This window comes from Pleurodeles waltl, chromosome 7, assembly GCF_031143425.1.
Source record: "Pleurodeles waltl isolate 20211129_DDA chromosome 7, aPleWal1.hap1.20221129, whole genome shotgun sequence".
In the NCBI taxonomy this organism is placed as follows: Eukaryota; Metazoa; Chordata; class Amphibia; order Caudata; family Salamandridae; genus Pleurodeles; species Pleurodeles waltl.
In genome coordinates, this window is record NC_090446.1 from 126,167,455 (window position 1) to 126,181,922 (window position 14,468).

General features: G+C 40.5%; 1 protein-coding gene across 3 annotated transcripts in view; it reads right to left on the minus strand.

Annotated features, from left to right (window-relative positions):
- RTEL1 (regulator of telomere elongation helicase 1) overlaps positions 1-14,468 on the minus strand; it is a 224,484-nt gene that overhangs the window by 172,878 nt on the left and 37,138 nt on the right. For all 3 annotated transcript variants that reach the window (XR_011205455.1, XM_069243277.1, XM_069243278.1), the window contains exons 4-7: positions 8,846-8,939; positions 8,072-8,153; positions 1,402-1,462; positions 966-1,041 (exon numbers count right to left, since the gene is read on the minus strand). Coding sequence is in view for 2 of the 3 variants with exons in the window: in XM_069243277.1 (XP_069099378.1) it covers positions 966-1,041; positions 1,402-1,462; positions 8,072-8,153; positions 8,846-8,939 (313 nt within the window). In the remaining variant the exon portion in view is untranslated. The remainder of the gene's footprint in view (positions 1-965; positions 1,042-1,401; positions 1,463-8,071; positions 8,154-8,845; positions 8,940-14,468) is intronic.

Here is a 14,468-nt window from a genome sequence, read left to right on the forward strand (position 1 = left end):
CCACTGCTTGATTGATGGCAGTTACCTGCCAAAGAGGAAAAGTCCTAATGAACAACTGTCTTCCTATTACAGATATGCCAAGGTTGGCACATAGGTTTGCCCTTTGTTACATTACTTACTTTAGCAGCAAAGTTTTGGCACAGTCCTACGGTTGATAAGCCTACGTGCTATGTTAGAAATAAGAAGCATGATAAGCCTACGTGCTATGTTAGAAATAAGAAGCATGTAAAGTCCAACAGCAAAATGAAACATTATCAACCCTGGCCTTTCCAGAACCATTTCAGGAAAGTTGTAGGCGGCCATAGAGACTTCAAGGAGACAATACAAGGACAGATAAGGAAATGCTTCAAGAAGAGGCAGGGTGGGCCTTCAAGGAGACACAAAGAGAAATACAAGGCCTTTTGAAGAATAAAAGAGTATGGACTGTGCAGCCATGACTTGAAACTTTTTGTCTGTGAATCTAACTAAACAAACACTGGCAAAGTAAACCCAGTGGGAGCTTTTAGGTAGAGACTAGGGGTCATCAAGGACAGAAATGGGAGCCATCAAGAAGCGAAAGGCGAAAGGGGGAGCCTTCATGGAGAGACAGGGTAAACTTCAAGGAGTGATGGATGAGCCCTCAAGGAAAATAGAAAGGCGGGGGGGGGTCAATGAGAGGCAGGGGGAGCCTTCAATGAGTGACATGGTGAGCATACAAGACAGGGAAGCCTTTAGGGCAAAGTTCAAGGAGCGACTGTGGGAGGCCTTACGGAGCTACAGGGAGGCTACAGATAAGTACTCCATCTGTCAGGATGGATAAAGGGAAGAACCACCATGCACTCTTCCCGAAGGCTGCATTGCAGAACATCACTTCCCATCTACACAAGGTACCATTAGCAAAATTAAAAAGCAACAAAGGCATTAGCGAGAACCTATGGTCGTAGGTCCAGAATGCTGGTGGGGACAAGTAGAATATGCTGCCTTACCTGTGCTTGGATCCATTTTTAACCAGGTCCTCAATGTCCAGGATGTTGTCGATCAGATCTTTCTCCGTACTCTTTTCTACAAAGGAGGGAAACAGTAACAACCCTGTTATTCCTCTGCCACGGGCTACTCCCTAGTCCTAGCCTTCAGTATTTTCTGCTACTATTTACTAACCAAGAAATTCTAATAAATGCGCCTGAGCCATGATCTCTAGAACTCCCTCTCTACTGCAATGTTTGGGTCCAATATACATCAATATACCTTGATTCATTAACCTCTGCCTATCTAGTTTAGGGTTTCCATCCCACCAAGCTTATCCCACGAGCTACATTGGCTTATGACTATAATCTTGGAAAAAACAACATATTCAAATATTAGCGAAGTAAGACGTGTAGTTGTGCAAAGCCCAGTAGAAACTTGAAGATGTTCTAGCCTCACCTTCCACATTGTTGTAGAAATGACATGTACGAGTTGACACTTTAGCACGGCACATGTGAACCTGAAAAGGAATAGAAGTTTGACTAACCAACAGTGGTGACTGGCAGATCGCCATATTTTCGGACACAGCAAACCACACCACACAATCAACTTCTGAAATTCAACAGTCTACTCAATCATATGAGCCTACTAAATAACATATACACACACAATTATGGAACTACACAACTCCACTGCCCAGCTAATATACAGACATTTGCGGTCACTCAGGAAGCCCCATAAAGGGTACTGTGTGAGTCCCCTGGGAGATCTAGAAAAAACATTTACTTATAGGAAAACAGATTTTTCCGTCCTGGGCCTCTGTGTGAAATTGTTTTTAAAAATGGAATATCTTCAACTTTGTATTGGATCACAGAACACATTTTTTAAAGAGACATATCACATTCCAAAAACATCTGCCTCTGTTAAACATTACCTATGTAAAGGCAAGGTTGTCTTTTTTAAAAAAAATACACATCTGAAAGTACAATTAAAAACAACCTTATACATAGAAATGGACTGACAAGCCTTTTTAAACTCTGCATTAAAATAAAGAACTTCATAGACACTGCTTACACAGCAGCTTCATCACAGAAGAATGTGACAGTCAATATAAGGGAGCAGGCTGCTCCAGAGTACCAGAACTCAAAGCAGTGCTGCAACCCTCACTCCAATTTGACAGGCAAGGTAGCAGAAGGACCTAAAGAGCTATTACAATATCTTTGCTCTCCTTGTGCTATCAGGAAGGCTGCTACCTGGTCTATGAGTTTAATTAAGACATCTAAGAAGAAAAAGGATAAAGACCCCTTTCCCCTTTTCCTATTCCCAATCAGTTGGTACCCTGCCACCATGTGGAGGAGGTGAAAACTATTTTTCATGTAGTAGTATTTCACAAAATTGCTGAGCTGATACACTGCTTCTGCCTCAATGGATACACAACCAATATTCCTCCCCCCCCCCCACAGTGCAGGAGTGCACACCAATCATTCTCTGCTTTACAAAATAAGCCTCTCACTGTGATAATATTGATTTGAGGCTAGTGACAGGAGGAACGGTGCCGGAAACGGGACTATGGATTAGTAATAGCAGAGTTATCATCAAGCAAACGTTTTCTAAACTCTTAGGTCCTTGTTGCTCAAACTCCTTATGTGAGGAATCTGCACCATGAGACACACAAGGGAGAGAAAAAGGCAGCATCAGACGCCCATATCCAGGTAAAAATGATTCTTATACTATATTTGTAAGGGTGGGTCATCAGGAGGCACTGTGGTAATGTTGTCTAACACTAGTAAGCCATAACACAAGCGGTCTGTCAAAGAGTGGAGTAAGGCAGGTGAAAAGGAAGACTGCCGTGGAGGTCCCTCAGGTGTCATAATGCACTTTCACTTGAAATATGCGAAATGAAAAGCCTTATGTGAGGCAGTCAGATCTCTCAGAAAACAGGATGCAGAGAGCATGCAGACTTAACAGTTCAGTGACTGCAGATTCAGAAAGGTGCTCAGGGCTGACATTAAGGATCCATGAGATGAGGCCAGAGAACAATTTCACTTTTCTAGAGGCAACCAGCAGAGGTGTAGTGAAAAAATGCCCCCCTTCGTTTCCTACACAGAAGAGGGCCTGACTGGAAGCATCCCTTTACTTGTGGGCTGCCCTCGCCCCGCAGTAGTAACGGAGTCACTGCATGCCCAGACAGACTGATACTGCAGCCAGGATGTCTGTGAATATGCTGACTGGTAATGCTGGCACCATAGGTTGAACAGACATTTCCTGAGATTCACCTGAAAAGATGCACAAAGATTTATGTTCTGCATGTCTATGGAGAATGGCCAGTTGTCATACTGCACTGCCAGCAAGGTGTACGCCAAAATCAGCAGTCTGAACTTTTGAAGGAGGGACTCATTCAGATCCTGGAGATCTAGTACTGCGACTTCTTTGCCGCTGCAGAGATCTGAGGACTTCTCACTTGACAATTCTCATCAAACTGTGCAGCTGAGAAACAGGGAGTACTGGCTGAAGACATGAACAGAAAAATATCTGATACCTGAAACGTGGAAAAGCCTTGGACAGTAGAAAGGAGTACTGGTCTTTGGCAAGGAGACCTTCAATAAAACTCTGCAGTGTGGCTATTGACAAACCAGATTTTCAATACAGCAGCACATTCTACACTGCACATCGAAGAGATTCTGCTCAGTAAATGGCAAGTCGAATACCCAGCTATGTGAAAATGGAAAAGGCTGCAATGAAGAAATAGAACAGGTTGACAACTACATATACTAAAGAATGCCATGGTGACCACATATATTGCACCAATCCTATCCCTAACATTGCTGTCCGGTGCCACTTAACAGGAAGTGTTAGGAATAAAGAAAGCTAGCAAGGTAGTTTAATACTAGTCTATATTATGGTGTGGTGTCTCATCTTATATTATGTACGTTAAGATATATTTGTCAGGCTATGCTATTGTACACCATATTTTCTTGCATAGCACCATACTAGGTTGTGCTATGCAATTTCATTTTGTGCTTCGCTATATGTTATGCCGACTGTTTGCTATTACCTTTATGTATAATAATAGCATGTTTTTCAAGTTTAATGAGTTCAGGTTTTGCTACACCTCATTAAATGCTTTCCTTTGTGCTTGCTTTTTTTCCTACAGTCCAGAAATTCTGCAACTGTGCGCTTTTTATACAGAGGTGTTAGTATGTCACACTGCTTACAGGATACATTGTCTATCTATTTAATTGCATAATCCGGCTCCGAGTGCTCTCAGAGGGATTCCTGGAGGGGGTGTGGAGACCATGGCTCTTTGCACTTTTTCTACTGCATTGGTTGAGAGGGCTTGGGGTTTCAGCACCTGTAAGATTCATTGTTAGAGTAATAATTCAGTTGCTGTTTCTTCTTATCATTCATGGAAGACTAAAAATCTCAAGTTATTTCACCTGGAGTGTCATTTCGCATCTGCTCTATTTTCCAGTGCCCTGGCAAGTGAAAATCGTTTGGAAATTTGTTTCTCTTAAGATACCAACTTCAAATGTCAACATTTGCCATTGTCTTCAGCAGTTTGGACCCGCTCCACCATTTTCCTCAAACCCCACCCAACAGACTGACTTAAATCATCACCACATCTGTTTTCTTCTCTACTGCCTCCCTTGCATTTTGAAATCTGTCATCATGGACTCATCACTTTAAAAATTCGAGTCAGGAGGCAAAAGGTTGCTTATTTTCTGTGTACCTAGCAATTTGGATTATGTAAGTCTTTGTCTGTATTTTTCAGTAACAATAGCTATGATGCCTCCAGGTAACATAGTGGAACACCTCAATTCATTGTGAATTATGGTGGACAGCTATCTCAGGGCACAAACTAGAGTTGATGGAGGCATCCCCAGAATGACAGGAATCATCAGAAGATGTGTGCCAGGGTACCAACCGGCTAGTTATGTTGTGTATCAGGGCAGCATTAGAGGATGTACTTACTGGTGTAGTTCTTTCTCGGTCGCGGTCAAAAATTGCAGGCCTCAGTGATTAAGTTGTAGTGAATGCACATGGATTCAATTATTATTAGTTTATTTTGTCTTTAATGGTGGCTTTAGGCCGGAGGACCTTTTTTTTTAGACTTAGGCCTACAGCATGGACACTGTTGAGTATATAGCTTGCAGGGAGGCACTGCTCCCTGCAGAAAGTGGCTGATGCTCCTAGCACAGTGATTCTTACAGTGATTTCACAGAGCAGCTACCAGGGCTCTCCTGCTCGCCATGCACAAAAAGATGAAGTCCTGATCTATTGGCTAAGGTCTCAGAAAATAGCCCAGAGGCTCCACAGTGCTGGTCTTCAAGGCCCACCCAAACCAAACTGCCAGGGGATGTTCGCAGGCATACTCAGATCCAGCTGTCACCATGTCTCCAGGGTAAGCTGTGACTTCACTAGCGGCTCAACACCCCAGTGTCAAGAGCACAGGCTAAGGCCACAGGATCAGTCCACCACCAAGACGCTTGGTCCATGTGACCTCACCATCCATGATCACCTGTTTGCGGGTCCACAAGTCTGCTCCCAAGACGGTGGCCAGCTTCGGGTCCCTGAGGTTCGAAGACTTGCTGAAACTAATCCCAGCTCATTTCTTGCAGGGAATGCGAACCTCACTACCCCTCGTCTGTATTGCTGATCCTGCTGCCTTAACCAGATTGGTAGTGGGGAGATACAGCCAGTCCCTCAAACTTGGGTCAGAAGGGCGTGGTTGCACCTTTTGGTTGGTTTCAATGCAGTTACAAAGTTGCAGTAATCCTATGGTAATGGTTGCCATGTTTTAGTGCAGCATCACGAAGGATATTACAGGATATAAACCGTGAGTTTCGGCGCTCTTCTTTACAGTGAATCATTGGCCATCTTACAACCCCATCCTGCCCACTGCCACAAACAACACTATCTGACCAATAGCACAATCTCCTTCAGTGTGATCATCTGGCATACAAGAATACAGGAGCACTTGCCATGAAAAGATAATATGGTGACTAAGAACGCAGAGGAGAGGGAAAATAAATGAAGACAGTAGGAGAAAATGCATCAGTGCCATAAAATGCGGTTGTGACGACAAAGGGATCTTAAAAGACACCCAGTGAGCTAAAAAAACAAATGACAACATTTTGTAAAACACCAAAAACTGAAGGCAGTAGCAAAAAGTAACTGTTACTGCATTGCCTTGTGTGACTAATGGAGCACTTAGTAATTATTAAGCTTAGTAAACCAAAATAAACATTTATTACTTATACTTTCTCTCTTTTAAAAATGTTATGAGAGGCGAGCCAACCAGCGGTTTGATGTGGACACATTTTCTTATTGCGCCTGACACCAGTTCCTTGTCTTGAGCAGCACAGTAATGAGAAAATCCGAGGCTCCCATTAAGAGTCTATTAGCAATAGGAAAATGTTACCCTTGTAGTGCGCTGTTTTACAAGGGTGAAAAATATTGCTGAAAGCTAACCTATGAATCTCATGGTAAGGTCCTCTGTTGGTGTACACGAAGATTGAGAGAGCAGTAAGTTGCCTCCCCCCCTTCACAATAATAACAGTTTGCACAAATCCACCGGTGCCAAGTGGGTGGGTGGTTCTGAGGACTGTACTTAGCTCCTCTATGAAGGTGGCAAAATCGCGTGATGATTTACAAAGGGGTGCTATGATTAGAGTTCTTGGTGTTCCATCAGAGATAACAGATACTGAATTCCAGGTCAAAAGGGAGAATATAGTTATTCCATTGCACAATCATCTCCACACCAGAGAATAACATCAGATAAGCATGGTTTTCAATCTCCCTGGGACGGAAAAGAAGCCTGATGAGGGAGCAAGAGGGGCAACCATGGTTGTGTAAAAGGGTGGACATAAGAGGTACGATTCTACGGTTGGCGACTTGAAAGAAGACTGTACTCCATGGAGACTACTGCGTTCTTCTCTTTCCAGTTCAGAGTCCAAAAAAAAAAAAATAGAGGAAGGGGCACGCAACAAAAAAGTGGGAGCGGAGTGACTTGAATATCCAGGCCTCCCTCTTACTTATTCAGTTTGCCTGAAAGTGGAACATGGTGGTATCAAACATGCAGGTTGAGCAGCCAAAGAAAATCTAATAGGAGTGAAATGTGAAGATTGATCCAAAGCTTAGTGTGGAATCTGGGGAGCTTCTTTTGAGTGTGGTTATTCTGAGAGCGGGAAGGGACTTTAGTTTCATTGTAACACCTGTTAATGCTTATAATACGGAGGAGGGAATAACTGACTGGAGGTGGGTTCCTAGAGTGCCTTTGGATTTCAACAGTTCTGTATTCAATGTTTCTCTGCTCTGCAGTATTTAATTTCAGTATTAGAGTAATATGAATGTTAACAATTTTAAAAAGTGCTTTGTCCCTGCTTAGCCGTTTGGAGGAGGGCCAAGACATGGAATTCCCTCCCCACCAACCTCAGGACCACCCAGGACCACCTCGCTTTCTGGAGGCAACTCAAGACCTGGCTCTTCGAGCAGCAGTAACCCCCTCCCCCTAGCGCCTTGAGACCCTCACGGGTGAGTAGCGCACTTTATAAATGTTTTTGATTTGATTTGATTTGGGTTTGGTTGTACTGAGAGAAGTTGGGTTAACAGACTTAGGTGGGGTAACAGACTTTTGTTCTTCCAAAGTTGAAATACAGTCTTTAGTAAAAACATCTTCAACTTAAAAGGGTTCTGTGGGCCCATGCAAAGGCTGTGATATACAGTGCTTTTGAATATTAACAATACCATGCTGGTGAACTACATGTGCCTGTCAAGTCCTCTACCTAAGCCACCGTTTAATAACAAGGAACATACACCAATTTACTCATGAAATGTCTACATCAATTTGCTTACTCCTTGGGAAGGTCTACAATTACAGACCAAACACATCAAGCTCCATGCCAAGCAAGTATTTAACATCACATCTTCCAATCAAACCCATAGAAATGTGATACTTGCTCTCTCTAACATCAATATACCGTCCCTTGTGATCATTGAGAACTGTATGCTGAACTGCATGCCCTCATTTCCTGTTTCCAAAAAGCACCCAAGACTGATGCTGCTGGGGATGTCTGCTCCACAATTCCTCCAAAACCGAGTCTGGATTCCGGAGGACTGACAGACATACCTTCGCATGGTTGCTCTCCTGCTTCATGACTTCGGGGTGGATACACATCTGCTCTCGGGAGCCCAGAACGCAAACCCTCGGCCTATTTTAAAGAAAAAAAACATACTTTTGCAATATACATGAAGGCAAAAGAAACTCATTTGGTAGCAAGTACTGTCAACCACAAATTCCAAGGTTCTGTCCTTTCACAGCAGTCCTGGAACTGCGAAAAAGAGTTTACTGCAGATAAGTCACACCAATCAATAATGTAACTCACCACACATCATGTTTTAACTTTTCAATCATGTAAACTTGGCTGTATTTTTGAATGGCCCAAGAAAGAAGACGTACATAAAGACTTTTAATCTACAAAATCTGGAACAATCTTTGCCACCATGTACAAAATCATGAAATAATGAAACAATAATGCACAAAATGTAATTAAGTTCAGCAGCAGGGATTTCGTGAAACAGTAACATTCACGAAATTAGTACAAATAAGGACATTTAACAAGTAAATGCTATCTCTCTCAGATTTTGTCAACCCACCTAAAACGTATCTGTCTACATTCCTCAAAGCTGCCACTCCTCAATCAGTGGAAACGTGCCCCTCACGCCTTCATCCTCATGCATGGTAAGACTATCTTTGGTGAAGCACAGGATTCCTGTTACTATTTCTGGCTGCTTTGCGTGCTTGAGCACCAAATTATTTCCCCTCACACAGTACTTGCTCAGCTTATGTCTCCGATTCAATCTTAGCAATGACATCCGAGTCATAAGCAGGGCTTTTATTTACCTGTATAAGGTGTTCTTGAGCTCACCTATGACCTGAGTAAGCTGGGAATGGGTCCTGGATGCATATACGATCTTAGGAATATCAGTGTAGTAAGCTGCAGAAAAATAAATTTACAAAAATCACTGACTGGCATCATCTACACTCACTAAGCACCCCAGCTCAAACACCAACCTTATATTTCAAAACATGCACTAATCTTTGTAGGGTGCCTTACATACCACCTTGAGCAATGAATATGTTACAGGAAGTAAGATTACCCAACACTAACTGAAAGATCAAATAACTGAACATACTGATGATAGTTGAGGAAATGCTGAAAACAGTGTAATGACTAAAGCATGCTCAAGCTACAAATACTGAAAGAAACTAGTGAATTATTTTAGATCCAACAACCTGATAAACAACAATAATTTTGAGCATCCCCCCATACGGCTGGCAGAGGAGCGAGTCTTGATAAGAAAGAGGGAAAGGGGCCTGAAGGATAATGTGTAAAAAAAAAAAAAAAAAAAAAGACCAAGTACACAGAACTAATTGACACATTCTTGTTCATGATGAAATATAAATACATGAATATACAAACCTTAACTGAACGGAAAGACCTGCAAAGCACAGAAACAGGTGTAGACGAAATTTTACACAACAGACCTTTGGTGAAGTTCCCCATTTTTGCCCTTCGTGACATTTGCAATATTCCCTAGTTGGAGTTCACCTGTGTAAATTGTTCTAGCTCAATGCAAGAATTGTTTACTGGATTGAAAACACATTTTCACTCTACATAAGCCCAGCCAAGAAGGAAAATGACTGCAGACCTTTTATTTAAGTTTTCCTTTTCAGAGAGTGCTTCTATGTTCAATAGCAAATTAATCCAAACCAAGATGTAAGAGGAAACTTCGGTTCACAATATATGTCCTCCACCATTTTTATACCAAAAACCATAAGTATAGTGAACCAACGATACTATGATCATGAAACTACTACATATGGGGTGCTATGCTTGAACTACATTCAATTTATGACACAGAACACTCTTTCATCAATAGTGACATACTTAACCACAGGGTTCCCCCAGGACAAAGTGAAATACCTGGGTTGGCCCAACTATGTGGGAAGCACAAGAATGCAAGTGGAGTAGGACACATGATAGGATACACATTAAATAAAAAAAATTAAATTATCTAATGGAACACTTAATAGATTTGCTCTGCTGATCAGGCTAAAAATCTGGAAATTGTTTTAGGAATTACAACTATTCCCATGTCAAACGGACAACATGTTACAGCCATAAATGAAGCCCAACATAGGTCAATGGCCTTCTTCGGGACCTAGGAATCCTAGCCCTAGATCTATTGTAATAAAGTTTATGGAGTAAGATATAGGAAACATAAAAAGTAACAAACAATTACAGGAGTATTCAAAGGACATTAATGTTGATATATTGATGCTGATGTAAATAAGATGAAGATAAACACACAGAGGTCAATAGTTATTTATCACTGCATAACAATATAAAAGGGCTAGTAAAGAAAACCACTGTTCATGACAATTTATGTAGCACACAATTGATACACTGCAAAGTACACAAGTGAAAAAGTCACATTTATATGTGAAAGAGCAAAAGGTTACAGTCAGTATTTCTGTCTTCCTCTATATCAGATGGCGAATCGTCCCATAGACAGAAGCTGTAGTCATACAATGTTATAATAGAGGGGGTAAGTAAAGCAGCAGGTCATTAAAACATGGAGGGCTTTGTCATACTGCAGTGAAAGGTCAAACAATAAAAAGAGGGAACAGAATTTTCCAGTGACTTCATCTGAGCAAGCATTACATAGTGTACCTATATCTTACGCATATATCTAAATGATGATGGTCAGGTGCTAGTTGTTGTGTCAAACAACTGATCAAAGAAAGGGAGTGAATAAATGAACATCATAGCAAAGCGTGGCACCATAGCACAATTAGATGCAAAGATCCTTCAGTAACATTGACTAGACATTATCTGGAGAAAGAGTGCAATGATTGTGACATGGAATGGATTATTTTAGAAAATCTCAGAGTGCTCCAGAAAGGGGTCAACATCATTTACTTATTTTCTGAAATAGACAACCATGGGTGTATTAGATATTAGATAATTGCACATGGTTCAATTTAACTTCCTGTACTTCCTTGTAAAAAAAATACATCACATCATATAATCTAAAACCTTTGATGATTAACTGGTGAACGAGTGTGAGTGCTCTATAGAGGAAGTTTTCACCAAGTACCAAAAGTGATGCAATTCAATATCCCAGAGATGAGGTAAATGGTCTAGCCACTATTTTTTACTACTCAGGAAGAAATAAAGCTTAGCATTACCGTATGCCACACAGTCAAAAAAATAAAATAACATGAGACCACACTTTTCAAAATGTAATTGGGAGTGAATCTTAATATATATCACGTGCTCATGAGGTCTATTTCTCCTTATGTTCCATACATTTCAAATTAAAAACATACAGGTGATACAATCATGCAATCACTTTAGATCATTTGACACCATGGAGTAGTGACAGGGTGTGTATCTATTGGACTACAATATTAATATGCCTTCACTATGCGTTTCCTTTGGGGTTATTTACATTAACAATGATAATCATTTATAACACTAAGCGACTCTGGAGTGAATATATCACACACAACTAAATAAAAGTGGGCTGTAGCATCCCATGAGTGTGTGTGACATCAGGTGCAACTGCTTTGGAATTCAGAAGCGGCTTGTGTCCTCCCTTCAGTACTTACTTGGCACAAGAAGCACCCGACTAATAACCTTCATTGGAGCGTTGGGCGCCAGGTACACTATATGCTAGGTACACTGCTGGTGAAGAAGTCATTGGAAAATTGTGGCTCCTTTTTTCAATTTTTGATCTTTCATTGCAGTTTAACAAAGTCATCCATATTTAATGTCCTGCCAGTCTCTGTCTGGTAAACATGCGAGCTACCGGTAGACGCTGTCAGCTCCTGTATATTGGGCAAAATATCCTCTAGTACATGGTAGGATAGAGATACTGACTCTACCCTCTAGCTCTCTCACATATAAAGCTGCTTTCTTACTAGAGTTATTTTGCCATGCATCACAAAGTTGGCATGAACGCTGATTTTCTATGCAGGCAATATTTTGCTATGGGATTATAGATATCTAGTGATCTATGTGTGTTCCTCATACCTTCTACATAGTCTTCAATAGACCAACATCAACGATACTGGGAGTATACTTATAATTGTTTAAATTAGTTATCTCCCTCCGTTTAATTTACTCCAAACTATATCAGGCTAGAGATAGAGTTAGAGGTCCTAGGTCTTGACAAAGGCCACTGGCCTGTTATGGGCTTTATTTGTGGCTGAATAATGTTGACCATTAGATGGGTGAACAGCTGTAATTCCTAATGTCACTTCTTGATTGTAGCCTTATCAGTAATTCCTATTGTAAAGATATTGGGCGTCCCAGTAGATAATTTTGAATTTTCATTTAACAGGGATCCCTTCACTTGTGTAAAGATCCTTCCACCATCATATTCGTACTCACTACATGGTCGCCCACTCATGTGACGCATTTTGTCCTCTGTGTATAGTGGAATTCTATGATGAAGCATCCCACCATTGCCAGGTGAGGGTTCGGAGTCCTAAGTTTAATATAGTTCAAGTCTTTTGGTCGGTTTCCTCATAATACCATAGGTTGTTCACTTTACTTTTTTTCTTTTTATTTAGTTTTCTGGGGCAAAACTGTAAAAAAAAAAGTTTTCTTTCAAGTTCACTTTTTATGACAAACTGTCACAAAGGTAACGATTTTCAAATATTGTGGGAAACACCAAAACAATGCAACAAGTTTTGAAGGTTTTTCATTCAAGAATAAAAACCTATGCAACTTCATATATTCTTCTGAGCTTTTCATCAAGTAAACGGTCTGTAAAGGATTTAGCTACTTTTGGGGAACCGGGTCCAGTTGATAAGTGTTTTCTAGTATTTGAAGCAATGAGGATACTTTAGCTCGCTTTTGAAAAGAGGGCTAGAAGATGTCCAGCATTAGTTGGTAAAAGTCTGTTCCAGATTTATTTCAGTTTGGTAGCAGATATCTGTGCTGCCAGCAATTTCATTAAGTACCTTTCTTTTTATTAAAGAATTTGGCCAACTCTTTACAGCGGGTCTCCTACAATTAATCAATAGTTGTAGATTTGTTAGTAGTTACAGGTCATGCTATTTCAAGTAGTTTTCTAACTCCGTTTTTCGCTGCTTTGATTTTAACTTTGAGGAAAGCAGTTATTGTAAACAAGATATTATTTTTATATTATATTCTGTACTTTTAAGTTCTTGGTTAGAGTGGGTTTGGGTTTCTCCTTCTATTAGCTTGGGAGATACGTATGGCTTTGGTAAAATAGTTTGCAGAGATCCAAGTGAGTCATGGGACAAGTGGCCCAACAACAGGAGCAACACTGTGTCTTAAGGGATCTAATATCGAGAACTAAAACAAATCAAGATTTAGACAATAATTGAAAGCTTACTCTTTGGTTTAAAAGACTAAAATCAGACTCAAAATAAAAAGGCTTGAAACTGATCATGTGGTCACACTTTGAAGGAAGGATAATAAGATAAAAAGGCAAATAACACCCTTTACTTGGAATGCATCCCCTTCTATTTTTAGAATTCTGATTTAATGGCCAGGTATTTCTTATCTTGCTTGCTTTAATTAATCTGTGTATTACTAGAGCTTTGAAAAAAGCTCTTTAATTGATTGCAAAAGCGATTGTGGCAGCTATTCAATTGTATCCTAAATCAATGATGCATTACGTCTGAGGAAGCTTAACCGTGCTCCCCGTTTCTCTTTAGACAGGAAGCATGCAACCGCTAAGAGGGAGGTTGTCTGAATCTACTAAACAATTCATATTCACATTTTATTATCACTTTCAACAATATTAGGGTTGGGGAAGGTAGGTTAGGTGTACAGGATTGGCGATTATGGTGTGGAGAATAAGGGAAGCAGACAAGAAGAAAAAATGAAATTAGCTGTACAGGCAGAAACCATGCAAAGTCTAAGCGTGCATTACTCAACATGCACGGAAGCATGTTGGGTAACGCCGATCAGTAAGGGTTGCCCAAACCCTTGTTACAGTAGAGACAGCCCCATAACAATCAACTAAGGTGAAATGGAAGTTGATGTTGTTTATGTTATGCTGCATTTCATATGCCCCGTATTGTGATCCAGGAATTAACACAGTGTACGATGTTGATCTACTCTTTAGTTTCCTTTATTTAAGTTTTATATCAGTTTTGGAGGCACTTAAATTAAAAGCATAATCCAGTACAAAAAGATATAATAGGTGGACATATGCATAAAGGAAAAGAAGACATAAATGTTTAAGTGCTTATGGCAGTTACAGTTTGGATCAAACTTCTTAGGAAGAATTACACTATTTAAAAGGGAATGCTAAAAAGGGAGCAATCATGCATGGCTCTCTTTGAAAGGGATCTTTCAGAGCAAACACATGTTTAGAGCAAACAACCATCACAAGCACCATAAAGCTTTGCTCAGCCAAAGCACCATTCTTTCACATCTTCTAAAACAGTAAACATGTTTAGAAGATTAAAGCATACA